The 26,483-nt window shown below is 42.2% G+C and overlaps 1 protein-coding gene across 1 annotated transcript in view; it reads right to left on the reverse strand.

The window, feature by feature from the left end:
• The window catches only part of LOC138588210 (cGMP-dependent protein kinase 1-like), an 88,191-nt gene that overhangs the window by 47,978 nt on the left and 13,730 nt on the right, over positions 1-26,483 (reverse strand). Inside the window, exon 3 of the mRNA XM_069658155.1 lies at positions 11,232-11,345. Coding sequence (XP_069514256.1) covers positions 11,232-11,345 — 114 coding nt within the window. The remainder of the gene's footprint in view (positions 1-11,231; positions 11,346-26,483) is intronic.

The following is a 26,483-nucleotide window of genomic DNA, read 5'->3' on the forward strand; positions in this document are numbered from 1 at the left end:
AGGTGCCCTCAGTCCAAAGGCACACAAACACACGCAAACTGTGACACCTTTAACACATGCAGTCACACAATGGCACACAGATAAATTCATCCAACTAAAAGAAGCCACACTGTCAAGTTGTAGACATCAGATGAAAATGCACGCAGCGTCCAGCTCATAAAATGTGACTTCAAACAGCTAAGTGGGTTCTGCCCTGCCTTCATCACCATTTTACCACCACATTTCTAGCTGCACTCTGGCAACAGTGAAACCATGGCAGCCATGGAAACAGAGGAGATTCCCCCCCCCTCCGTCCCACTGGAATTCTATCTACCAAAGCTATTCTTTCTGACGTCGTCTCTTTGTATTCGATGAAAACCTGTATCCCATGGCGGTGTGGTTCTCCTGTACCTCTGCTCACATCAGCATGAGATGATGAAGAGGGAATAACGGTGCCTTCAACTTCTGCAACAAAATATCTCGCATCATCGTCACAGCAAATGAGACGCCAATTTGGGAGCTTTGTTTTTTGAACAATCATTAGGTATTCATGTTGCTTTCTAGAGTGCAATTTCAGATATTCCTTGTTACCTCCTGTCTGAATTCTGATGTGACATGCCTACACAAACAGTCCATTTCTCACATTTCTTGCATTTGCATGTTTACCTCTTTAGTCTGTTATTTCCCTGCTCTTGTTTGCACCTCATTTATGCTGAGTAGCATAACATTGTAAAAGACACAGCAGCTCAGTATACTCTGTGTTCCTCAAGTGTGCACTCACTAGCTTCCCTGACACCGAGAGCCCTTATCTCCCACTCTCCACAGCACGGCCCTGCCAAACGATGGTTCTCAATCCACACACAACCCCTCTTGTTTCACAGCAATGATTATAATGTATTGTCTGTGTTGCAGTGGTTTCAAATCTCCACAATGTATGATATATATGCTTACATCTTCTTTACGATGCCCTACGTCTATTAACTCAACAGGACAATGTGTACCCTTGCGAATGTGTCTCCTCTCTCACTTCCTGATTAAAAATACTCAAGTGTGGAAAGACTTACCATGACATATCTTTGTAATTAACCCTACAAAGTGCTGTTGTTTTGTTCCAGTCTAAAATACTTTAAAGTTAAAGGAATGATCCACTTCTTTTCAACCTTATCTCCTTGATTCTTGTAAGCAGTAGAGAATAATAAGCAAAATGCAATATTAAAGAGATCAAAGAGCGCCATTGAATGAGCCTGATACAAGGCTGTAAGTGTTCTCTAGGTTTTTCAAAAACAATTTAATACAAAGGCTTCTGTTTTTGCCTGGAGTGTGTAATAAAGTCTAACATTTAACTCTCTGGTCAATAGTTTGCAATTGCCTGCACAATTTTTCATTTATATATAGTTTTCCTTACCTCCATATTTCTTCTCTATGTTGATTGCATCCACCATCAGATAAGGCAAATACCTTGCTACTGTCACTGATCTTCTACTTCCTTTATTTATCCTTATCTTTGTGCTCGCATCACCGAACAAACTAGCCTGCTAGTCGTAGATACCGCTGGCTAGAATAGAGTCTTTCCTGCAGCAAAGACCACAGCAGTGTGCTGTACCAAAACACCTCCATGGATGGCTGCATCTGTGGTTCACTCTGCTAGAAAGCCTTTCCAGCTGACTGTAGGGAACAGAGCAGCGTAGAAATCTTCAGGAACAGGAAAGAGAGAAACTAAGTGCTTAGTGTTTCTGCAAACTAATGCTTGCGCATTTTGTCATCAGCAAGATAATGTTGTTTGCTTTAATGCTTAAAGTGGCTAATGTAGCTGTTAATGGTTTCTAATTATTGGGAGAGACAGCCCAAAAAAAGCTCTAACAAACATGTACTTCCAGTGTCGCGTTCAAAGGATTCAAAGGGAATCGGCATATTTGAAGTGCAAATTGAAAGTCCTTGCTTTTGTTTTCAAAAAGCACAGAAGTAATAGCTTTTGTTAGGCGGGCGCTTTTACGTCCTGCACTCACTTATTTTTAATCACACTGAAAACAAATTGTGTAAAATGCTGCTGTTTTTCTCTGCTTGCAAGGCAAATAGCTGGTGCTTTGTATTCTGCACCAGATCCAACATGAGAGCTGAGTGAGTGGAAGACGAGGAAGCGATGCTGCCGAATCTCACAGCGGGGTCAGCGTGATGCAACAAATTATTATGAAGTTATATGTGAACACTGTTTAAATGAAGCACGAGCGTTCTGTAGGTTGTCTGTGTTTCTTTAGGATTCATACATGAAGCTAAAAAAACCCAGAAGACTAGACATAAAGTGAGCCCAAAAGCAAGAGACTTAAAGGGCACTCTGACAGTCTTACAAGCAACATGTTATATTATTTAAACATAACAGAGTCCCGGCATAAACCATCATTCTCTGCCTTCCACACTGGTCATAATGTTTAACTCAGTGCCTGGTTCTCCAAGGAGTCGGACCTGTAACTTATCTCTGAGGTGACAGGTAGATTCCTGACACTGAGCAGACGTACTGAACTACACACACGCTCGCACATTAACACACACTCACATGCACATTTTCCTCTCTCAGGCTGATTAGAAGGATCACTGTTTGCTCACTCCCAGCGGAAGGAAGGGTTTTTATACAGCCGAACTATCACTCTGTCACAAGGACCGTTCTCAGAAATGTCCAGAACAATGCTGCAGCTGTGGTTTAATTTTCTCTCTTTGATACTACCATATGAAGTGCTTCGATATATATATGTGTGTGTGTCTATGAATACTGATGCCCAGGCAATGGCCCTCTGCTAGCTGTCATGTTTCATCTATGAAGACGAAACTGCAGTGAATGCAAGCCTGTGCTCGTACATCAGAGAGCGTGTGATGCATGTCTGTGCTGTCTATAGAGGTTTGAGAGTGCTTTAAAGACGCTACTTTAATTCCAGAGGTGAACCTCAGAGGACTCAATTCACACGTCATGGAAAAAAAACCGAGAAGACAGGTAAACAGGCCTTAAACTCGTTGCAGTTAGACTTGAAGAGCTTTATATTCATGACAGGGTTTCAGTTAAAAAAAACCCGTGCTGGTCCACGTGTCCTGGAAGCTTTCAAAGTTACAGACAAATTACAGTCAAATATTATGCGCATTTATTTAGCTTAAAAACATTTGATAGGCAGGCTATATCAAGGGCGTAGAATCGGGTAGGGAAATTATTGAATCGTCCCCACCAATAATTTTGTCCAGAAATGAATATATGATGCGCGTAACTGTTGCACTTTCAACCTGCGGATGACGCGCTGTCCATGCGCACTCTCTCTCTCCCTGAGGGAGTACAGTTCGTTATACATACTAACATTAATTAATATATATTAATCAGGGAATATATTTCACTGAAATCCCTGTTGGGGACTTTGCAGGCCATGGAGAAATTCAAGCCTCTATAGCCGCTGTCATCACAGCGCTGTCATCACAGCGCTGGCATCTCATGCGCTTGTGGCGTTGATGAGAGGGACTGTGGCTGGTGCTGCTGACGCGTCCTCGCCGGTAATTCCTTTACCAGAATGACCAGTAATGGCTCTGATGGCTGGTTAAGCATATTCCTGAAGTGCTGAGGGGACAGAGTTATAATAAATCAATGATATTTTTTTTGCTGAAAATATTTAATTTTCACCGGACATTATGACCGGGGGATTTTAATGTGTCAGACTTCAACAGATTTTACCGGCAATTAACCCTTATTCATGAGTCAGTGGTGCCTGGTGCCCAACTTTCACCATGAAATAGAGACCTATAATCTTTAAGGACAGATTCAGTTGTGGCTTCTTAGATGGCGCCATCCGGGGGAAATGAAAATCTTATTAAGACTTAGCTTTTCATTATTATCTCAAGTCCACATTAGTTGGATTATAAATGTCAAATACTGGAGATCATTTGCAGAAAGGAAAGGTCAGGGTGAGATGAAAATCTGATGCACACTGTGTAATGTATGCACATATATAGACTGGTGGGCATCAATGTGCATCTAATGCATTTATGCATCATATATTCATTGACAGCACCAGTAATGTGCTCTCTGTAAATCTATTTCAAACTTGATGTGATGGTGGTGAAGTGGTGATCCTTGAATTTTGATGGCTTAGGCTTCGTTTTGACTTCTTTTTAAGTAGTTTTGGTCAAGTTTTAATTTGAACTAAGACAACTTGGAGTGGCAGTAAAAGTTTCAGTAAAAAATCTCCTATTTGTTTTGACTCACAGGTTTGGATAGAAAAAGTGTAATCTATGAAAATATATACTAAATAGACGATACAGGACCAAAAAAAGGGATCAGTGGATTCAGTTATCGATATTGTTTATTCCACCGGCACAAATGAAGAAGAGGAGGAAGGTTTTTCTTGTCAGATGAGCAGCTGAAAAATCTGATGCACACTTGCCCCTGTTTTCTTCCAGCAGAGAACATGGTAAAGAGGAGGCCGCTGATGAGAACCTCCCAGCTAATGATACATGTAGCGGCAGTGTTAGCTGAGCTCAGGTGGCTTAAGCTGATCTCTAATTTGTGGTTGAGAGCTGTGTACTTTGTTAAAGTGCTGTTGGCTATAATTTAGTGTACCTGCGCTGTAAATCCTGTGTTACAGGTGAATAAGTGCTGTTTGTTATTGTGCCATTGGCTCAAGTGTTCCTGTACTTTAAGTCCTGTTTGACACAGGTAAATGCAACATGACGTCTTTGTTAGTATGCTGTTGCTGTTAATCGTATGTTTGTGCACCGTAAATTAAAGATGGTAGTCTATTGGTTATTGTAGATAAATACTCTAAATCTTCACACTTATTGGTGAAACAATTTCTGTGGTTGTTTTCTTTCTTATCACAAATATGTGGATTCTGAATCATAATTGCGAACCAGCTAAGCTACTCTAGAGAGGAAGCTGGGTTACACATAACCCTGGCAGGGAATTATGGCGGTAGACTGTCAAAACAGAGTAAATTATATAATTCCTGATATAGGGAAATGCACTTTATTTCAAGTCAAGTTTATACTCTGACAAGCACAGTTTCCTCTGATTGTCGACAAAATATAGAAAACGAATTCCTCCCTGACTTGTTCGGTAGACAAAAGACAAGTTTGCTTTGAAGTCGCTCTCGGTTTTTAATCCTGAATCACTTCGTTTCCAGTCAATTAAATACTACAACTTTCGTGGTAGCTTCCCTGCTTGTTTTTCCCAATATACCTGCAGACTCACGCTCCCCTAAACAGCTGAAACCTAATTTTCCAATGCGCACGGGAGCATGAAGGGGAAGGCGTGCCTGTGCAGAAAAAAGGCCAAACCCATGCCGGACATTGATCATGAAAATATATACCTGTCAAAGCTGACAAAATTCAAAATTCTCTCAAGTGCGGATGAGAGATTGAGGGACAGAGTTTGACAGAAAGAAAGAAATATGAGTGTGTGTGGGTTTGGTTGTGTGTGTGTGTGTGTCTGCCTTTGTGCCTGCTGCTGGCAAATACCCAAGACTAAACTTGATAGAGAGATAAAAACTGGATTTACTTTCTGCCCCAATCCTCATCTGGAGGTCATTGAACCTTTCGATGTTTAGGTGGCCCTGTGCTCCACAAAATAAATGATGACATAGTTATTTTTCTTCAACAACTATAATCTAGTCAAAAAATAAAGCATTCATGTGCATTAAATATCATCCCAATTGAGCGTGCAGCTGAGGTTCTGCATTGCCGTCTGCCTCTGCTGTTTCCATCACTGTCATTAAGATGGAGCACACAGATAATCAGTCTCACTGATTACGTTAGTAGTGACTGGCAGTGACCTCGCTCTCTGAGAGAGGGCCGCTCCAAAACACCGTCGGATTCCCGACACTCGTTTAGAGTGAACTAAAAGACTGAAGAGTTTTATTTGTGTAATTATGTGCCACTTTCTTGTTTCATGTTTGAGCAAGTTGAGATTTTGGTGTTTAATTTTTTATTTGCTAAGGATGAAAGGTCTGTTGAATGTGAAAGTGTGTTCTTGACCTTGGGAAGTTTAAAGTTTTAAAAGTCCACTTCTTGCAGACCTCACCGTCTTTTCTTACAAAAAGCCTAATAACAGAGACTTTTTCTAAATGTCTTTCTTTCTAATATATAATATATAATCTGCTTTTGAATGGATTACAAGTAGAGCAAGTCAATTTAGAACAAGTGACTGCTTGTTAGTCAGTTGGGATAATACTGCAGTATGAAGCATACAGATTAAAGTGCACTAGAGTTTGACTATTGTAATGCTGAAATGAAAAATCAATTATTTGCTTGCTTATGATAATGTGTTTATCACTTCAATCATCTTTGAAGCATGATTGTTAGTAGGGCTGACCTGAACGCTTTGAAGTTTCAATCGTTGCCATGGTAAGCGACCTTGGGTCCCATGAAAGGCGCTATAGTTATTATTATGGTAATCGACGGCAAAAATCGGTATTCACATTTAATTTTTTCCTTTTTAATCGCAGACGTAAGGAGATGAGCAGATATAACACAGATCTGTGTGTTTCTCATGCTCTGTACCTGGCTCAATAAGGTCGCGATCTGTCCTTATTCCCGCGCACAGTTACTATAAAGTATAAACTACGTCTCCAAATGCTGTGAATGACACGAGCAGGAGCTGGAACGGACGGTCAGTTCATCATGGTTTATAATAACGCAGCGTGGGGAGGACACAGACTTTGAATAACAAGGATCTGTGTGTTAAGCAGGGTACACACTATAAGATTCCCCCCTTCCCACAATCATAAGCAGAGTCACCATTTTTTGATGGTTATCTTCCCTGATGTTCCTGTGGTGTGAGGTCTGTTAAGAGTGATCTTACTTCCCCCAATCTGCTCGGGAGGCCATCGAGCCCGCACCGATTTCAAATCTTAAATAATCAACATGTTCGATATTTACGATCCGATATCCGGTTGTGTGGAGGGAACCCCGAGGACAGCCGAGCATGCAGTCTGTAGATTGTCACGTGGAACGAGCATAAAGTAACATCGTCTCCACCACTTCATCCACAGTTTGTTCTTTTTTCTTCCTGTATTAAAAAGTAAAAAATCCAAACACTATCATGGCCAATTCTTCCTGCCCGTCGTCTGCAATGTTTGTTTACTCTAAAGTTTTGCAAGATTTCCAGTTGTGAGAGTCCGACTCTGGTTGTTCGTGACTGAATCTGTTAGTGTGTGGTGTGCTGTTTTGGCGTAATCGTTGCTCTCCACACACTAGGAGCAAAACTGTGAAATCTATGATTATATATCACCGTGTGTGGGGTCTCTCACATTTTCAACATCTGTTAAGAATTGAAAAATCTTTTAGTGTGGGCCGGGCATTAATCACGCAGATCTTTCTGTCTGTCTGTCTGTCACTGTTAAGAGAGACTCCAGTCTGCTGTGTAGTTCATATAGTCACTGATAAACCCCAGAGCTGTAGAGGAGCATCAGGCTTCATGATCAAACTAAGTTTTATATCACATCATCACTTCAGTCTGCGATCACCTGCTCCCTCCCTCCTTCTGTGCCCGTGCTCTCCCCCTCTCAGCGCTGCGGGACTGCATCACAGTTTTTATTATGTGATGTTTTTTAAAGTGTAATGAAGGTGAATGAGGCTCTTTGTATATTCACAGGGCCTAAGGCTGTACTAAACTTGTAGCGAAGCTTCGTATTCAATCGAGTAATTGCTGCTGAAGCTTTGAAGCCCAAAAGAAAGTAATCAGAACAGCGCTAAGTGTTAGGCAGTACCAAGTTACAACTTCCCCACAGTGAGTTTTATGCTTTTCTCTGGTTAATATTTTTGTAACTCGTTTGGTTTTTGTATCCCTCTTATGAATTGACCCTCTAACCATCATTTTGAAGTGTGCAACTATATGGTCCTTGATTTTAGTGGACATTTTCAAGATACACATGATCTCCCTCCCACTGTAGACATGTGGTGAGGTGATGCTTACTACTGTAAACTGCAGCGCAGCTTTTTGTCACATCATGCTGAATTGCTTCCTGTTATGCTGTCAAGCCCAGCTCTCCACGAAACGGTGACATTTTGATGCTATAAAAGAATATTTTTTCGCAGACGGCCACTGTCCCTCTCTCTTGTCTGTCTGCAGACAAAAAATACCAATTTTGTCTCGCTTCCCTTGAGGTGGCTCCCTCATTTTGCTGTCACTGCTGTCCTGTATTTATCACCTCTCTCTTTTGTCTCTCACTCCCACCCGTTTTTTCTCCTGCTCCTGGGCCGGCTTCTCCTCGTTGTTGTCATGTGAAAATGATGTGATATGGATTTGATGGCAAAAAGACTTTTTTTTGTAAACTCCTGCAATATGTTTCTCTTTGGCAGAATGTAAAATCCCACCTTAGTTGCCAAGGCGGGCAGAGCCAAACACCAAATGTGGCGATAACTCTGCGCGCAAGTGTTTGTATCCTGAAAGCAAACATAACATATTGATCGGTGGAGCTACACCGCCCGAGAGTAAGTGCTACTCTAAAATGTTCAAGTCAGGGCAGTCTTACTGTACTGGATTCATTTCTCTTGGGAGAGTGAAAGCAAGTGCTCACACATGAAATCACCTTAAGGCTGAGAAAAAAGAGGGATTGATGGAAAAAGAATATCCCTGTCAGGCCCTCCTGGAAGTCACAATCAGGGAAGTGCAAGAGTTACTACAAAACCAACCGGGCCTTGAATTATTTGGGAGAGCTTGCAATTTGGTCTCATCCTTTCAATACGCCTGCATAAAATTGTGTAATTGGATGAATGCTTGCAAATTCTGCAAATCAAAAACCCTTTCCTTCATAAAATGGTCCAATAGGAACATTCATTTGTATTACTCAGCCTCCTGCTTGTATATTTCTATTGTTATTTAACGGAAAACTGCATCTTTTCCTCGAAATCAAACACTGCTCTTTTCATTACTGCAGACCGTTCTTCAAAATGTGTGTTTTCCTTTATTCCAGGAGATCATTGGTTTCAAATGATCCCAGCGTGGTTTGCCAAACAACGTACAGAGATTTGAAAACGAAGTGTGTGATAGATATTCCATCTCAGTAGCATTGTGTTTGCTTTCATTGTTGCCTTTGTTGTTTCTTTGTTGTGCGACAGTTGTAAGCGCAGATTCCTTCTGAAAGCCAGCAGGCACAATGTTTACTGTGACGAATTAGTTTCATGCCTGCGATTTTTATCATGTTCGGGTATAAATAGAAACCAAATGATGCCTGAAAGAAAGGAAAGACACAATTAAACATCTCAAACCCTGCAGTGTGCTTTGGAAACGGTTGGTGCTAATTTCAAGTAATTGGGATATAAAGAGCTATAAAAGTGCTACGCTGCTGTAAGACTTAAAGCAGCTGGCCTACAACATTTCAAGCTCATTTTGCTCTCACTGAAACTAATTAAATCTCATGAATGAAGTCTCTTTGAATTTGAGTCAAATTGTTAAGCCCCAACACAAAACACAGCTCCACAAGTCTTTAAGGAAAGAAACAGTGGGAATGTCATCATTGTGTCAGACACCTGAATGCTCTGCATCATAACTGCAAACAGTTTCTCATTGCACATAAGTGACTGCATGGAAAACTAATTGTTTCAGAGACTTTTCTTAATAGGTGACAACCTCCAATAATCTCTTTATAATCACAGTTAACAATAATGTAATTATACTGTGAGTTTCATTTGCAGTTGAAGAATGGAGGGAGGGGAGCTGTTTGCAGGTTTTATGCATGAGCTCCTGAGTTCACATTAGCATGTTCGTCATCTGAAATCTGCCAAGATGTAATTATTAATCAGGCAAATTACTTAGGAGAAAATGTAAATCAAAATTACCCTGAGGATATATATCCTCCAGCAGGGTGCAACTCAGAACAAATCGAATTGTTTGATTGAAGCCGAAATCCCGGCGCACACTCATCAGGTAGTTGTCACCTCTAACACCCACATGGCAGCTGAATTCCTGGCTACATTCTTGTGCGCAGACATACATTAAACCGGAGACAACCACCCTCAGAGACGCTGCCAGTGACCCTGTAAGGCTGTAAACACACTTCTGCCCATGTAGACAATTACATCATTCGTTCCATGCAGAGTTTTTATTAAGCAGCCAGCCAAGCCAGAAAAGAAAGCACTGACGCACACTTCAAAAGAGCGTGACAGCAAAGTACAGACAGGTGGGCCGGCGGCGGGCAAAAAGAACATACAAAAGAAAGAAGACAGACACTCTGTCGCCTGTGGGAAGGGGAATATTTTATCCCAGAAGAGTTGGCTCATCTCCCTGTGGGCACTTGTTGCTATAGCAACGTGAGCTGGGAGTACCGTTAGGTTGGCTGGTCAGTGGTTGGGGGGACCGTGGGACGCAAAAAGGGGCCAGCAAAGGGGGGCGTGTAACCTTTCTGCCACCACCGTCAACCCCTGTTTCCTGCCCCCCAACCCCAAACCCCCTCCTCTTCGTGCATTCATTTACACCTGGGTCACACATCGATTTTCATTTTCCAAGCAGGGACAGACCAACCTGGTGTGCAGGGTGTGGAATTATTCAGTCCAATCAATTGTGATTATACTGAATTATGACTTTATTTTCCATCGTAGAGCCAGCTGGAGCGCTCACTCAGACACTGACCTGCATTCATTTGTTTTCATTTAAAATGCATCTTTGTGCAAAACCCACCAGACCTTATCTCATCTCACATTTTTCTGTTTCTTATTCTGTCCAAAGACACGTTTCCAGCTTGTTCCCTTCCCTGCCTCGAATAAACACACATTTTCACCCTGACAGACACCCTTACAACACACTAGGTTTCAAATGTGCGTAGTACACCATCTGTCCTGTCCCTTCTCAGTCTCCCCTCCGTGCTCTATTAGGCTGACTATTCAAATCACCAGTCTGATCGACCACCTACTCACCCACTGCTCCATCCTCCATAGCTGGAGCTTTGACACATGAAAGAGCAGAGGCAGTAAACCTTGACATTCAGCTCACTGGGGGTCTTGCAAGACACTTAACTGGAGTGTTGAGAAAACATGAAGCGGTGATGGGAAGTGTTTGATCATGGCCGCTGTGTTTGCCGCGTTCATACAGTAAATGTGTGATCCCTCACACTGTGTGGAGGAAGGATCTTACAGCCTGAAGAGACCCCTAGTCCTCACACCGCGGAGACAGATTTCAGTGGATGTGTGTGAACAGGTGACATTATCTGACACCTGGGAAGCGTGCGGACATTCAACACTGACTGATGTGAGCACTGTGGATGTTTTTCCAGGTGTCGGATGAGACTCACTCTTGACAGTGGCCGTCCTGGTGCAGTTGTAGAGAATAGCCAGCTCTCCGAACACCTTCCCCGGCCCCATGGTGCACAGCTTCAGGCTCTCCTTCGTCACCTCCACCTTTCCGTCTGAAAGCATGCAAAGAAATACAGGTACGCCATTAGCCTTAATGCTATTCAAATTGCACATTTATTTTACCTGCCTGATTACCCGAGGGCACGAGTCTGCTGCTGCTTTCAGTGTGTGCAGCAAACAAAGTTTCAGTGATGAAATGGAGTGGATGATAGGTGTCTGAGGGCTTTTGCTTCATTTTTGGGGGCACCCAGCCAGAGAGCTCTTGACTCACTCAGCCAGAAAAAAATGAGATTATTTTGCAATGTTGAGTTTCCAAGGGCTACTGGCCTCCTCCCAGAGCCTGTATGTGGCCCTGTTAAATGCTGCAGTACCAACGTGAGAAACATGTACATAAAGCTTAACACTCCATAAATCACAAGCACAGTGTGGTATTCCCTACGGTGCAGACTGTTAAGTCAGTATGGTGTATGGGAAAATATGTGCATGATATCAGGGCTGAGGCATTCAGAAAAAATGTTCTGAAGAATTAATATTGCATTATGTGTTCAGAATAAGTCACCATTCAGATTATGTTCAAGTGTGGGATAGTTATTTTGATGGGCACTGTCAAAGTATCCTTGAGCAAGGCACAGAATCCCCTAACTGCTCGGGCGCATGTCCCTGTGCAGCCCCCTCACTCGACATGGGGTGGCTGTTGCTCAGTGGTAGAGTCGGTCGTCTTTCAATTGGAAGGTCGGAGGTTTGATCCCCCATCTCCCTCAGGCTACATGTCGAAGTGTCCTTGGGCAAGACACTGAACCCCAAATTGCTCCCGGTGGCATAGCCAACGGGTATGAATGTGATATCTGATTGACAGTTGGGCACTTTACGTAGCAGCCTCTGCCATCAGTGTGTGAATGTGTGTATGAAAGGGTGAATGTGACATGTAGTGTAAACAAAAAAGCTTTGAGTGGTCGCAAAGACTAGAAAAGCGCTATATAAGTACAGTCCATTTACCATTTACATCTCTCCATTGGTGCATGGTCAAAATGTATTTCCCCCTTGGGGATCCATAAAGCATGTCTTCCTTTATTTACATTGTAAGATATGCAAGATAGATGCATTTAATAATCCTGAAGGAAATTCTAATGGCAGATTGCTCCAAAATTGCAGAACAAAAATAAGTGTAATGCAAAAATGCTGACTCAAATAGAGTTGAAATATGAAATATAAAGTGTATATTGGTTAAAGTAATAACCTCAAAGATTTTCATTTAAATAAATGTCTATAAAGTCACTATCTATCGCAGAATGAGGTAACACAAAGGTGATTGAGCCTATGGCCCACTTTACATTTGCAGTATTACAGACTGGGTGTCTGGTGCGACTTTCGCGGAAAAAATCACAAGCGGCGCCCAGGTAGTCAGCGAGGGAAATCAAGAGTTACAACCGTTACAAAGGGAGCCAACCGTGGACGTCACACATGCAGTGGATATCTGGGAAGTGTGCTCCCGCAATTACCAATTATCGCCATAGGTGCCGCCAAAGAGAACGAAAGTGTGATCTTAGAGATTATCACTTTAAACACAAAGAGACTGTCTAATAGAATAACGATAGAAGTCATTGATGAATGTAGAGATAGCGCATGATATGACTTCTTATTGTACATAATAATGTTAAAAAGTAATACTGAACAAGAAAGTAAAAATAATATTGCACTGTATATTGCACATAATATTGCATATTGCATTGTATTAATAAGCCGAATGGATCAGTAGTATTGCGTATAATAATACACAAGAAGTATATATTACTTGTCTAAACTCATTAATCTAAATAAAATAAACAATAACCAGTGGATGTTTTTTCGACACATGCTATAAAAACAAAAGCTTGCTGCTTCTGACATACTCATTAACAACTTAGCAAAACTACACAGAGAAGGGTGTTTTGGGAAAAGTAGTTAATCTCGCAAATCTTCCAACACACAGTGCAGATCTCGTCTACAAGCTGATTTGTTGATCTATCGTAATGCCCAAAGTTCGCCCTATTATTTCTTTATGAGACTTTTCACCACAGCACTGCCCCAGGAGATATTCTAGCAGAGCATAGGGATATATTGTTGCCCTTCTTGTTATTTCCTCAAATATTTACGTGAATAAATCCAAATGGTTGTTAATACTGTCGCCCGCCAGGGTAAACTTGATGTCTGCCTTTTCTTTTCCATGGTGGTTTTCAAAATGTGAAACTGATTCCTCGTCCGTACTTTATGTTATGCCCCCAATGTCTGAACAACAACTGTTTGAGTTCGCTTACATGCAGCTGGGGAGGCATAATTCCCGCTTTAAGAGAGCTCATCCATATTTTTCTTCTTTAACACAGTAAGAGGTCCTTTGCCGCCTCAAATGTGGGGATGGATGCTGCCGCTGTGTTTAGACAAGCCTCATCAAGCATGTATACTTTCCTGGAAACTCAGCATTCCAGAGGGACTGTAACTGATTCACAGAGACTGAAAACCCAAAGAACACAGTAAAAGTCGACTCTAGGCTACTGATGAAATATGGCAGGATGATAAGAGCAGGGGAGTCATCTGTAGAGGAAACAGTTTGATGTGTTATCTAGTAAGAGGGGGCTTTGAACCCCTTTTGAAAGAACGCCAACAAAAAACTCAGGACCTATTCATTGATTTGCAGGTTTTCACACCTTAGTGAAACTAAAGTAAACCTTATTTTCCTATAGTAAACAACACATTATCCATTAACACCCAGCGTGACACGCAGAAACATTTTCAGCTTTTAAAGTGTGTCACCACCTTAATGTGCTATTTTCTCTGTCTAACAGCCTTTTTTGTGTCAGACACTTTCCATTTATTCAACTCGGAAGAAAAAACCGCCGGAGATGAATAACACTGACAGCTTAAAAAGCACCATTCAGATTCGTAACAATGTGCGTTTTTCCTTATTATCAGCTTAAGATTTCAGAAGAGCTTTCTTATTGAAGAACATGCATACTTAATCTCTTTCACATCTCTCCCTAAATTGAGGGTAATGGTACATAAACAACAGGCTGCTCACTTTCAGAAAGTTGTTAAGTCTGACTCTGATAAGCACAGAAACTATGCTTTTGAAGTTGCACAAATAAAAACATCAAACAAATTTCATTGTAGATTGTAGTTTATCTCCTGTTCTTTCCTTTATTTCCTACTACTTTTAAATTGATGTTTCTCGCCTTCGGAATAACACCTCCAGTGCCCCTCGAGATTTCTGTCAGGAAAGAGGGAACCCCTGATGCTTGTTCACTAGAGCGACTGATTTGTGAACTGAGCAGAGCTGGAAAAAAAAAATGTTGTGGTGTCAATTTAGCCCTGCAAAGTCTATAAAGACTATAATTAGAGAGCTCAATCTGTATGAGATTTAAGTCTGGCGAGCTGCCACGGAGAATCGATTGATCCCTACAAATATGTGCCAGACTAATCAGTGAACTGTGAGGGGTGCTAAGATGATCTTTCAAAACTCCTGAGCCCTTTCTACAGCTATTAAACCTGGGTGTCACAGAAAGAGCGCTGACTATAAATAGTTTAGAAAAAAAATTGGCTATAATTTAACAACAGCTGCCATGTTTTTGGAAGCAAAGACCAAACACTGTTTGTTTGATGGGTCTGTGTGGATTTGTAGTACCTGTTGGGCCTTGCTAAATCACGACAGGTGTTTGGAGGAAAAATCAGATCTGTAAGCCAAAAATGAGTTGACCTACAAGGAACACTTTGGTTTTCATTGCTCTCAACACCCAGTCCAAGAACAATTTTCAGGAAGATTGATTAAAAAGGACATCGACAGCTAAAAGCAAGTTGAACAAACGTTGTACGTTTCACTTTAATGAAGATGACAATTGGAATTGACGCCTCTCGGATGCGTGCCAACACCAACCAGAGGAGATGCAGATTACATCCATCAGTGTGACCCACAGAATGACAATGTAACTGTGGCCATGATGGGAGATATATTTCTATGTTGAAAATACCGGCTCAAGTCCTGCTGTTGTTTTTCATAAATACGTTTGGATTGGATTGGAAGCAGGCCAAGAATAAAGTGAGAGGTCGCAGCACAATCATCTGCACTTCTCTCTGTATCTCTGTTTCTCTGCAGAGAAAGTCAGTAGATGCTTCTCGCGACAGCAGAATGAACAGATACACAAGTGGTAGAAGGTGGGGAGTCATCAACTAATCGATCGCTGAAGGCGTTGTTCTCCTGGACTAATAAAAACACAAAAATAGACTTAAACAATAAAAATCCCTCTAGGGGTTGCAGAAATATGGCGCTCACGAAAATGGGATGGATGTCAGTTCACTGTGACCTTCATCTTAAACCACCTCTTTCCACCAGAGTTGAATCCCTGAGACCAAGTTGATGTTTGTGCAAAATTCAAAGGTATATGCAACAAGTGTTCCTAAGATTTCATGCTCAAAAGAATGAGCTGGACCAGCATACAACCCCAAAAAACATAATGCCTCTGGCTGCCGTTGTCCTCAGCATGGAGTTATACAAATAGATGCATGTGTAAACATTGATGAATAACAAAACACAATGTCAATATATGATTAAAACTGTTTCTGTGAATTGTAAATAAGAATTCACTTGTGCAAGAGTGCAAACAGGGCTGGAATACGTATTGAATGATTAATTTTCCAGGTCGACCATTTCAGGAGAAAAATGAAAAGGAGAAAGAGCTCATGGTCGTAGAGCCCAAGGCGCTGCTCCGGAAAGTTGGAGATCTGCTCTTCTCCGTTGACGGCTGCTCCATCCCTCCATCCTTCGAAGTCCGTAACCTCAGCATCATCCTAGACTCCACCCTCTCTTTCCAGGCTCACATCAAATTGGTCACAAAATCTGCGTAACATTTCCAGACTCCGGCTATCACTCTCTGACTCTGTTGCAGAGACCCTCATTCATGCTTTCATCACCTCCCGCCTGGATTACTGCAATGGAGTCCTGTCCGGGTTTTCCCAGCAAAGCCCTGGACAGGCTCCAGTACGTCCAAAACTTCTCACCCGCACCAAGCCCTGGCAGCACATCACCCCCTCCCTCATCCACCTCCACTGGCTCCCTGTCAAGTCCTGCATCACCTACAAAATCCTCCTCCTCACCTACAAGTGACTCCTCACAACTCCTCACCTCCATTCCCTCGCCCCCCAGTACATTAAGGACCTCCTCCATCTCTACACCCCTCCCGGAGTCTGCGGTCCTCAGATGCAGGCCTGCTCTCGCCCTCAGTGTTGCTGTCCCCACCCTCTGGAACTCTCTGCCTGCAATGCTGCCTCCCTGGACATTTTCAAAAACACCCTTTAAAACCCATCTGTTCACCACAGCCTTTGGACTATAATTCACCACATTTCCCTGTTTTCAGTGCAAATTATTTTATTTCTTTTTAAACCTCTTTCTGCCTATTTGTTTGCTTGTTTTGTTCTGTTGTCTGTTTGTTCTTTACTCTGTAAAGCGGCCTTGGTCCCATGAAAGGCGCTATATAAGTACAAGTTATTATTATTATCATTATTATTATTAAATAAACTCTACAGGGGAAAGCCAACAAAGAAAGTTTATGCAACGATGTCAAATAAATGCAATTTATGTTTGTATAGATGCAGATAATAGCTTCCTATTTCCAAAGGACACACCACAAAGAACTTCATTAAGTGCAAGGATGGCCAGTCTGCAGTTTAATAACAGCAGTGTCTTGTGGATGTGTAAATTTTATGGACAATAACAGCCACACGTCAGGTAGCACAAACTTCACGCCCGACTATGGACAAAGCTAATCACTTCCTGTGGATAGTGATGTAATTAATTTGTGAAAAAGGTCAGAGGATGGTGCTCGTTTTGAAGCACACTGACTGCAGGGTGTGAGAGAATTGCTCCCAAATTAACTAATCCAATTATTCCACCGCTGGAATTCCATAAATGGTGTTTTATCAGTAACTGTTGTTCAAACGTTCCCATGAATCCGCCCGCACACGCCAACACCTGGTCAAGCTTATTTCCTGCTTCTGCTTCTAATACGACCTCGCTTTGTCACACTTCTTTATAACAGTAATGCCAACTGGAAAACTCACCTCTCATGCAAGTGCTATTCAAATCTTATCCAAATAAAGACACAACAGGCAAACACAAGCTCTCTCATCGGGCAGTCGATCTGATATCAAAGCAGACTACGTCCCACTGTGCCATTTAGCAGCTGCAGGATTCTGTTTTGTCTCCAGGCAAATTAAAAAAAGAAGGACGAAATGAAAAATTAGTAAAATACAGAGTGTATAATGTTTACTAGGTTTTCACAGTCGGTGTATCACAGCACATCTTCTTCTCCCGAGGCGGTGTAGCTGTGCTACGGGGTGATCATTTGAATGCACAGAGTGATGCGTTCGATGTAGTGGGGCATCAGGACGACCTCGGAGCAGACTTCCCTCTGGCTCAAGATCAGATGTGATTCTGTCTGTGTTCCAAATCAAAAAGATGCTGTTATTTGGGACTACTTGATCTCACAATGATGATAAAAAGTGACATAATTATCGCTCCCTTGAATCCTCTTCACAGGAGGATGTCTTAAATAACCCACAATAGCCCTGGTTTCTATGAGGATATCTGTCTTTTAGACAAAACCCCACGGCTACAATTAAAATGATTAAAGATGAAGCGATTTTTCTGATAGATCTACTCAATTGTGCCTCAGCTTGCAGCAATAAAAGAACAGGACGTCTGTTAACTTCCACGTGGAGCCTTTCACATTGAAGCCATTAGAGTGGATCTATAAATAAAGTTTCAGGGGTCAGGCGGTGGATACTGTTACAATTCTTCCCCCTCTTCTTCCATTGATAATTTGAGGTTTCTCAAGCAGCGCAAAACAGACATCAAGAAACAGGATGCGGGGGAGTTCAAGCCCCTAAAGAATAACATACAACCACCATCCCGCTGTGATGGGCCTTGTTCTTCCGCCGCAGCTCAGGGGTCAGATCATCCAGTCACATCCCTGCGTTAGAGCAGCGGAGGTGCTAGATTTGATGCCCCCATGGCCCGAAAATAGGTTCATTACTACTTTTAGGTGATACGAAGCTAAAGCTGACAGTTCTGACTTCAGCTCAGCAATGATATGTTTGTGAGAATAAAAGTCAAGTCATGTCTGACAGTTTGAATGGTTGAGCAGAGAAAAAAAAGCCAGAGAAGAGAAACGAGCGAGCATGAGATCTATTCAACAGGGACTGAAATGGTTTCAGAAAATTCCAATGTTTAGAAATCACCATCTGCTCTTTATTTCCTCACGAAGAGAGATGCAGGTTTGAATGATTTTGTGTGTGGCATTTGATTCAGACGTTTGACTGAAATAGGCCTGAAATGATAGTCCTTGATATTACATCAGCTTCGAGCTGTAATTTATTTTCACCTTGTTTTTCGAAAGAACACAATGTGACCTCTCACAGACACTCAGCGGGACAAATATTCTTTGCTTTGCAGTTTTGAGACACATGAATCAACAAAGAGGGCCAACCTCAGAACAATAAAGTAGATAGATCTCAAAGATGAATGCAGCGCTCTACTTCACACTCAGTGAAAAGATATTCAAAGCACAACACCCAGACTTTTGGGGTTTGAGGTTAACTACCTCATTTAATCAATCTAAGAAGTTAAAAACAGGTCATTCCTCATGATCACTGAGCTGTAACACTGTTCAACAAAAGACTAGCCTCTTCTACAGCTGTTCGTGCACAAGTCGAACATTTTTTTCTCAAGTTCACAACAAATAAACACTGGAGTTCAAGGAAATATGGATGTGGGCTGAAGCCAACAGCAAAAACAAACACAAAGGCACAGAGACGGGGAGAAAAGGCACTTTTGTGTTATTAATCAGGGAGGAAGGCTCGGAATGGAAATGAGGCTTGTATTGCGTTCAAAGCACCCCGGCACAGGAAATGACAAACCCCCAGCATTGTTGTTTCAGAGAACTCCTGTTTGTGTAAATGACGGCTGAAAGAATACAAGCAGCGGGATCACAAACAGGCAGGGAGAGACAACAATGGAGTAAGATTGAGACGTGTTTCCTTTGACTGGTGGAATGGAAATGTTAAGACACACAGGTAGAGGTTATTTTCTGCTCATGCCCCCCCCGGGATGTTGGTGTTCTGTGTTGTGAATGGAGAGCGGCAGGGGGGCCACTCTGCTGCCATAGCTAACAGCTACAACCAATCCTGATTACAACCTGTACTTTATGCTGCCGGCGGCTGCTCTTCACCTACTCTCATCACACCATTACGTAACTAATTGAGCAAGTTGTAGCTTGATGGAGAATGGTTAGCAGTGTAACACAATTTATATAGCAATTTAAGCTAACTTAGATTGAAGCCCTGGCCAAATAGTGAAACTTAATGATGTGTTTTTTTCCCCTATAATAATATAAATGAGATAGACAAAACAATAGAAACACCTGCCAGCATGACAAAATGCAACTGCACACAAACTACATTTCCAAGCACCCCTCTGAGACAGTTTAAAACAAACCTCCATGAAAGTAGGATTCATTACAGGGTTGTAGTTTTAGCTGTACCTAATTAATCAATTAACAAAAACAATTTTAAAGCAAGGTCAGCTTCTTAGCTTGATCATCCAGTCAAGGCTAACAGACCATGACATGAGTTTGCTAAAACTGCTATGCTAACTTCTAATCATTCTATGTACTGAAAGCTACAACCTGTTCTATTTAGCTACATGATTATGTCATTACAGTATGTCGATAGCAGCAGCAGCAGCCTGTGACATAAAGACAGTTAGATTTCAGACCTCCATTCTTGTTCCACAGAGCGGCACGTCTGCATCATGTCCAAAAAATATGCTTGTTCGCTGATATCAACTTTATGTCAGCCAACCTGTGGCGCAGCCAAAGAAGCCTTCTGCTGCTTCAGGAGTGTAACCCATTTAAGTTGCCAGAGGGAGTTTGTACTTCTCGTACTGTGCAGCTGAAAACGCTCATTTTTTAAGAAGTGGTACCAAAATGTGTCAACGTCTGTCCGCATTGAAGCATGTAAGAGAGCAGGCCTGATTTGGGACTTTAAGAGAATCACATAGGTCGTTGTTGTGGTCATATTGGTTGTTTTGTCTCTCTCTCTCTAACTGCGTGAAGAATTGAACAGGATTAACTCCAAAATAAAGTTGAGTCTAACATCTCTGACTGACAGTTGTGGCACAACTTTCAGCTTTTAAGGCAGGAGTGCGCTCAATTCATTCCCTTTTTTGTGTGTCTTGTCAGAAAAATACTGGCGCTACCATTTCTCCTGAAACTGACAAGAGCAGACAGCTTTGTATATATATGCAAAAGCTCTGCGGATTGGATCTAAAAGTAAACTGGCTGACGTCAAAGTGTCTTCTTAAACATGTGCCATTTTTTATTACAGATCAAAGAAGGAAAAAAAGCCAAGAGAAGAGGGGTGAGAAATTTAAGAAGGCAGCGACGGAGAGAGGCGGCGGGACAGCAGGGGAGAGAGACGAGGAAGGGCACCTGATGCTATAGGTGAGCCGTGCCTAACATCTTATGATTTGAGATGAGAGCACTTTACATCTTTTTCAGTTCAACTGAGGCACCCTCACGCAGGGCACGCCGCCATCGGCACGCTTTCAAAACACACCGCCGTTCTCCTCAAGTGGTTTGTGAGACGTAAGGACACTAAACAGCATGTTCTCAGCGGGACTCAGAGAACAGCTGGTTTCATTCTTTTTACATCATTTTTACCTTGAAGACAGGGATTGAGCAAGAACATTCTGTAGTACCACGTGGCTAATTTCAGAGCCATTCAGCCTCACACTGAAGAATTTTTTCATTCAGTGGGAGTGAAAGGACATCTGAGGTGAGACAGGATGGTTGAATTCCCTCGTTTGGAACCGCTCTGCTATCTCTGTTTTCATTAAAACTTTATAATCAGCCTGGTTTTATCCTTGTTCCCCCTCCCTGTCATCAAACAGCGATTAAGGCTGCGGTGTTGACAAGATGATTGATAGCCTGAGCAAGGGGCAGTGAAAATTATCGTTTTGTATTCAGACCAAATCACAACAAATTGTAATTAGCAGTTACCGTCCGAGCCATGTGCGCATACTTTAACTTTTCTTTTATGCAGACGAGACTTAATGAGACAGCTTCAAAATGAGGATACAGATTAATGTGACATCTTAAGTACAACAACAATGGGCCTCTCTCATCCCGTACACTGCTTTCATTTCAGTAGCCGGCTGTTCCACCATAGACATGACAAAGTATCTACAGGGAAACTTGTGTTTGGAGTGCTAATACGCATTAAAGTACACAATACAGTCCCTCGAGTGGCTCAGTGATGCACTCATAAACAACTGTTTTGCTACAAATAGAATGAAACTGAGAACTTTGAGATTCCAACCCTAAGTAAGTATGATGTCAAATAAAGCAGCCTTAACGCTGCATTACGTGTTGGTGGCAATAAATGTGTTGCCATTACATGTTGGCACAAGGAAAAAACACCATCATGAAAAAGTAGTTCAGGTGGAGCGTCACGTCTCCTTATAAAATAAATAGAGACAGACTTGTGAGCTGCAGTTGTGTTATACGCTTCCATTTCTAACAATGTTTAAATGTATGTTAAATCAGCGTGACCAGCCGGGTGACGGTAACTTTTGGAAAGAAAAGCTCACCGTGTCCTACTTTCTGTCGGCACACACAACCTCACACCGTGCAGATATAACAAAAAGTAAACACTCTGCGGCACGTCCGCTCCGTATATTTGTCCACAGTGTTAACGAGCACGCGGACGAGGTGCCGCTGATACAGCGATACACTCACTGAAACACCGCCACGCTTAACTAAAAGCCTGCCTCGATCCTCCCACCATCATTATCTGTGGCGGCAGCAGCGTCGCATGCATTTTTACAGTTTACAGGCAATTGACACACAGACTCTGCAGCTCAGCAGTCAGTTCACTCTGTGTTCTCATATCAATGTGATGTTAGACAGACTTGTTGAAGATTTGTGATGCAAAACGAGAAAATGGGGAGTCCTCCTTTTGCACGAAGCAACAATAAAGTAGCAGCTTGACGTGTTGCAGTTGCCTCAGAATCGCACATCCTGCGATGTGATTTGCACATGCGCACATCGCAATTGCAATGGTTAAACGATTTATCGTGCAGCCGTAGTCTGGGGAGAGATCATTATGTCAAAATCATAACTTAATGATGATTTTTGGTTTCATGCAGGTGACCAGGGTGTGTTTGTTTTCATCCATCAGTCCCAACTCAGACCTTGTCTACATCCCCTGAATCCCTAATTCCTAAAGGCTGTCTGGAATTCTAATAATGTGGTGCATGCACACGAGATGCTTACAAGTGAAATACATTAGTTTGAAGAATGCTTCCTGCCACAAAAATATTGGAAATTCAGTCTCATGGACACATGGTTACGTTTCATGACTATTTCACTAAATGCTGTTATAATGTTGTTAATCCGGGAAATTCATGTGTCCACCACGACAAAGGATCCTCGTTGACTTCCCATTGGCATTGATTCAGTTGATTCAACACTTACTGGCCACCACCATGTAATTGGTTGTTGTGAGATTGTGGTCAGTTTTTAGTATTTCTGTGAGACTAGGTTTTAAAATGTGTATAATTTTCTCCATCGTAGCATGTTAGCATGGAGCATGTTAGAAATAGCACAATACGGAATGTCATTTAATTTGTTGTTATGTGGGCATACGACAGTTTTCTTTGAGCTGATGATGGGGCTAGATAAAAGGCACTAAAGTCATTATAGCTAATGCTGAGGGGGTCATGAATGGCGCTACCAAATTTAATGGCAATTCATCCGACAATTGCTGAGATATTTTAATCTGAACCAAAGTGATGGACCAACCAACAGACCACCATTGCCATCAATAGTAGCGTGATCTGAACTCCTGCTGTGGGCTCAAAACATTTTATGTCTATCTTTCATTTTTTCCCCCCAATTTCCAAATTGTTTAACCTCCTCTGCTCTTGTAATTATTTTAAAATCACTTTGTTGTCAAGCTTCAAACAAAGCTGTTTCTTACTTCTGGAAAAGTGGAGTTAATTAAGATGCAACATCGATATGCTCCTCTTGTCTATGTATCTGCATCCGCCAACACTGTACACACACACTACACACAGAATGTCTTCCTTTAATAGTGATTTGTACTTTGCTCAAAAAAAAAAAGAGAATTCCCGTGCTGCGCTGCAGAGTATTTGGCGGAGACAATCAAAGTTCAAAAAGAAGATCAAAGAGATGAATTTTAACTCAAGAGATGAGAATAAAAAGTCTGCAGACAAAGGGGAGAAATTTAAAGGAAGCCCTTATCTCAAACCTTGACTCCAGCGACACAGATTGAAGGAACTCGCCTTTTCTGAGCTTAGAGTATTCAGGCTTCCTTTAGTGTGTGAGTTACAATAAAAGGCTAGAACGCTGAGAAACCTTCAAGACTGGATGCCATTACGCTGCCCTCAGGTAGCGGTGTTGTTTAGAGCATGTGCCTGCAGCATTTTCTTCATTTTTCTGCAGCTTTTATCACTCGTATATACATCCAGTATGTGTGTGTGTTGTGCACATGCCTGTCTGGGGGTGAAGGGAGGGATTTGTCCGTCACTGTAGCAGAGGAGATTACTTGTGCCCTATCTTGTATCCTCAAGTCGGAACCTCAGCAAACGCAGAGCTTATCCAGTCACAGCAGACTCTCAGCATTACTCCAAGTCTGTGACCACCAACTCCCAACACACACAGACTTACATACTCGCAGCAACACCTACACTGCATTTCAAATTAGCATAATATTCAGCTCATATGACACTCGTGAGCTTTTTTTATGTGGGTCTACTTTTCCTTACTCCTCCTCCTCTGCTCCTTTTACGTCACACACACACACAAAGACACACATACTGGCAGAAGCATACACTCAATACTGTGTATACCTACCAAGTCAAGGCCAAGAATAGATTTCAGTTTAGATTTGCATAATATTGAGCTCACATGATGCTCGTGAGCTCTTTTTGTCAGGGTTTACCTTTCCTCACTCCTCCTCCCCATGCTCCTTTTACGTCACACACACGCTGACACATACACACATACACACACCGCTTTCATTCTCTTTCCAGATGAGGAACTCTGAAAAGCGAGGTTAGCCACAAAGGGGATAAAGGCACAGGGATCATTCACAAATTACTCATTAATTCTTGCACTGAGGTGCATTCATCAGCCTCTGTTGAGAGAAAATGGGGATCAATTCTTGTTCTAGAGTTCAGGGGGAGAAAAAAAAAAAATAGCCATCTGACACTAATCAGAAAAAAAAGCAGCGAAAGGGTGTAAAAAGAAAGGCCGGGAATATAAAGATAAAAAACTGAATGAAAATGAGGCTTGATGGACAGATGGATGAAGGGCAACAAAGAGGAAGAAGACAGAAGAGGAAAGGAAGAAGCGATGAGTAAAAGATGGTGAGAAAAGGGACAGATTGGGGTCAAAGTCGGTAAAATGTGAGGAGGAGTGATAGCATTTCTCTGGTCTTGTATCGGAGCGTTTTGAATTGATAACTTGTACCTGTGTGTGTGCGCCCGTGTGTGTGTGTGTCAGCGAGAGAAAGAAGGAGAGAGAAAAAGACAAAGGGAACAAAGTAGATACAGAGAGGGCGAATGAGAAAAGACACTTGCCAGAGAACGCGTATTTTCACTCTGTTTGGGGCAGATGATGCACTGCTCGGTGCAGGTGAGATGATTAGGCTGCAACACACGCATACACACTATTTGCACATAAATGGCACATTAGCCGAAGTTATATTTGTCTTGATAGAGGTATTTCACATCATTAGGGGGTTGTATGTTAGCAAATGCAGCTAGATGTTTACCCACCTTGAAAATCAATATGCTACCTGAATGTAGTGTTGTGTGTGTACTCCTGCTTTCAGGCACACTGCTGTTTATCAATACAAACATCCATTTCTGTTGTAGCACTATTCTATAGAGGATTCGGGTCTATTTATTAACTGTTACAATCAAAGCTTCTAATTTGAACTTAAACTATTAGGAGCCTGGAAACACAACTACTCTCTGCAGGCACAAATATCAATTTTTTTTACAGCTAAATCTTTAGCATTGGTATCAGTCAGGTAAAAAGGCTACTAAATGCACACACACATTCTAGGTATATATAGTTATATAAGCTGTGTCCCGATCCAGGGGCTGCAGCCTTCAAAGGAGGCAGTCTAACAGAGGATGCTCCATTCATAGCCTGCGTAGACCGGTAAAGCCGAACTGAAATGAGACAGTCTGGTCTACCCTTGCGTCACCAAACGCCACTCCTGTCGCCTAGCAACAGGCAGCTAGCAGGCTAACTAGCTAGCATAACTAACGTCGAGTAAGTTAACCGATTATTTTAGAGAACATGTGTAACACTAGCTATTCGACGAAGTTGAAACCAAGAACTTTTACATTTTAAACTTTATTACTCGGTCGCGTAAAAGTCCGCCACTTCGTTTGAATGGGCGCGCAATGAATCTCGAGATACGTTGGATCCATCGGGTGCATCCTTCGCTGCCCGGGAAGCGGAGGACGCATTTGTCGGCCGCATCTGAAGGAGCCTTCGACACGCTTCTGTGATGCTATCGGCCTTCGAAGGATGCAGCCCCTGGATTGTGACACAGCTATAGTATAAATGTACTAGTTCCCTTTCAGGCAGCAGCAGCAGCAGAGGAAAATGTCATTACACATGTACTTCACTCCGCAACATGCAACTTGTCAATCTAGTTTCTCTGCACTTGTTTCATTATAATAGGTGACCACCTATTACCTGACACCTGATCCTGATGGTTACTTCTGACGTGTGTGTGTGTGTGTGTTGGCGCGTGTGTGTGTGTGTCTGTGTGTGTGTGTGTGTGTGTGTGTGTGTGTGTGTGTGTGTGTGTGTGTGTGTGTGTGTGTGTGTGTGTGTGTGTGTGTGTGTGTGTGTGTGTGTGTGAGTGTGTGAGTGAGAGAGAGAGAGAGATATCTAAGGTGAGTGTTTAAATGTCATTCCAATTACAGACCCCTCACCTTTTCCCCCTGATCACACCTTAATAAACCTCCACTGAGAGCCTCATTAAAGTCATGAGAGCCGATAGCCTTGAGGACGAGCTACATGTGACTCAATCTCCTGACAATAATGGTATTGCATGCCATG

This window comes from Semicossyphus pulcher, unplaced genomic scaffold (assembly GCF_022749685.1).
Source record: "Semicossyphus pulcher isolate SPU_LCO1_2020_fin unplaced genomic scaffold, fSemPul1.0.p SCAF_12, whole genome shotgun sequence".
NCBI classification, from domain to species: domain Eukaryota; kingdom Metazoa; phylum Chordata; class Actinopteri; order Labriformes; family Labridae; genus Semicossyphus; species Semicossyphus pulcher.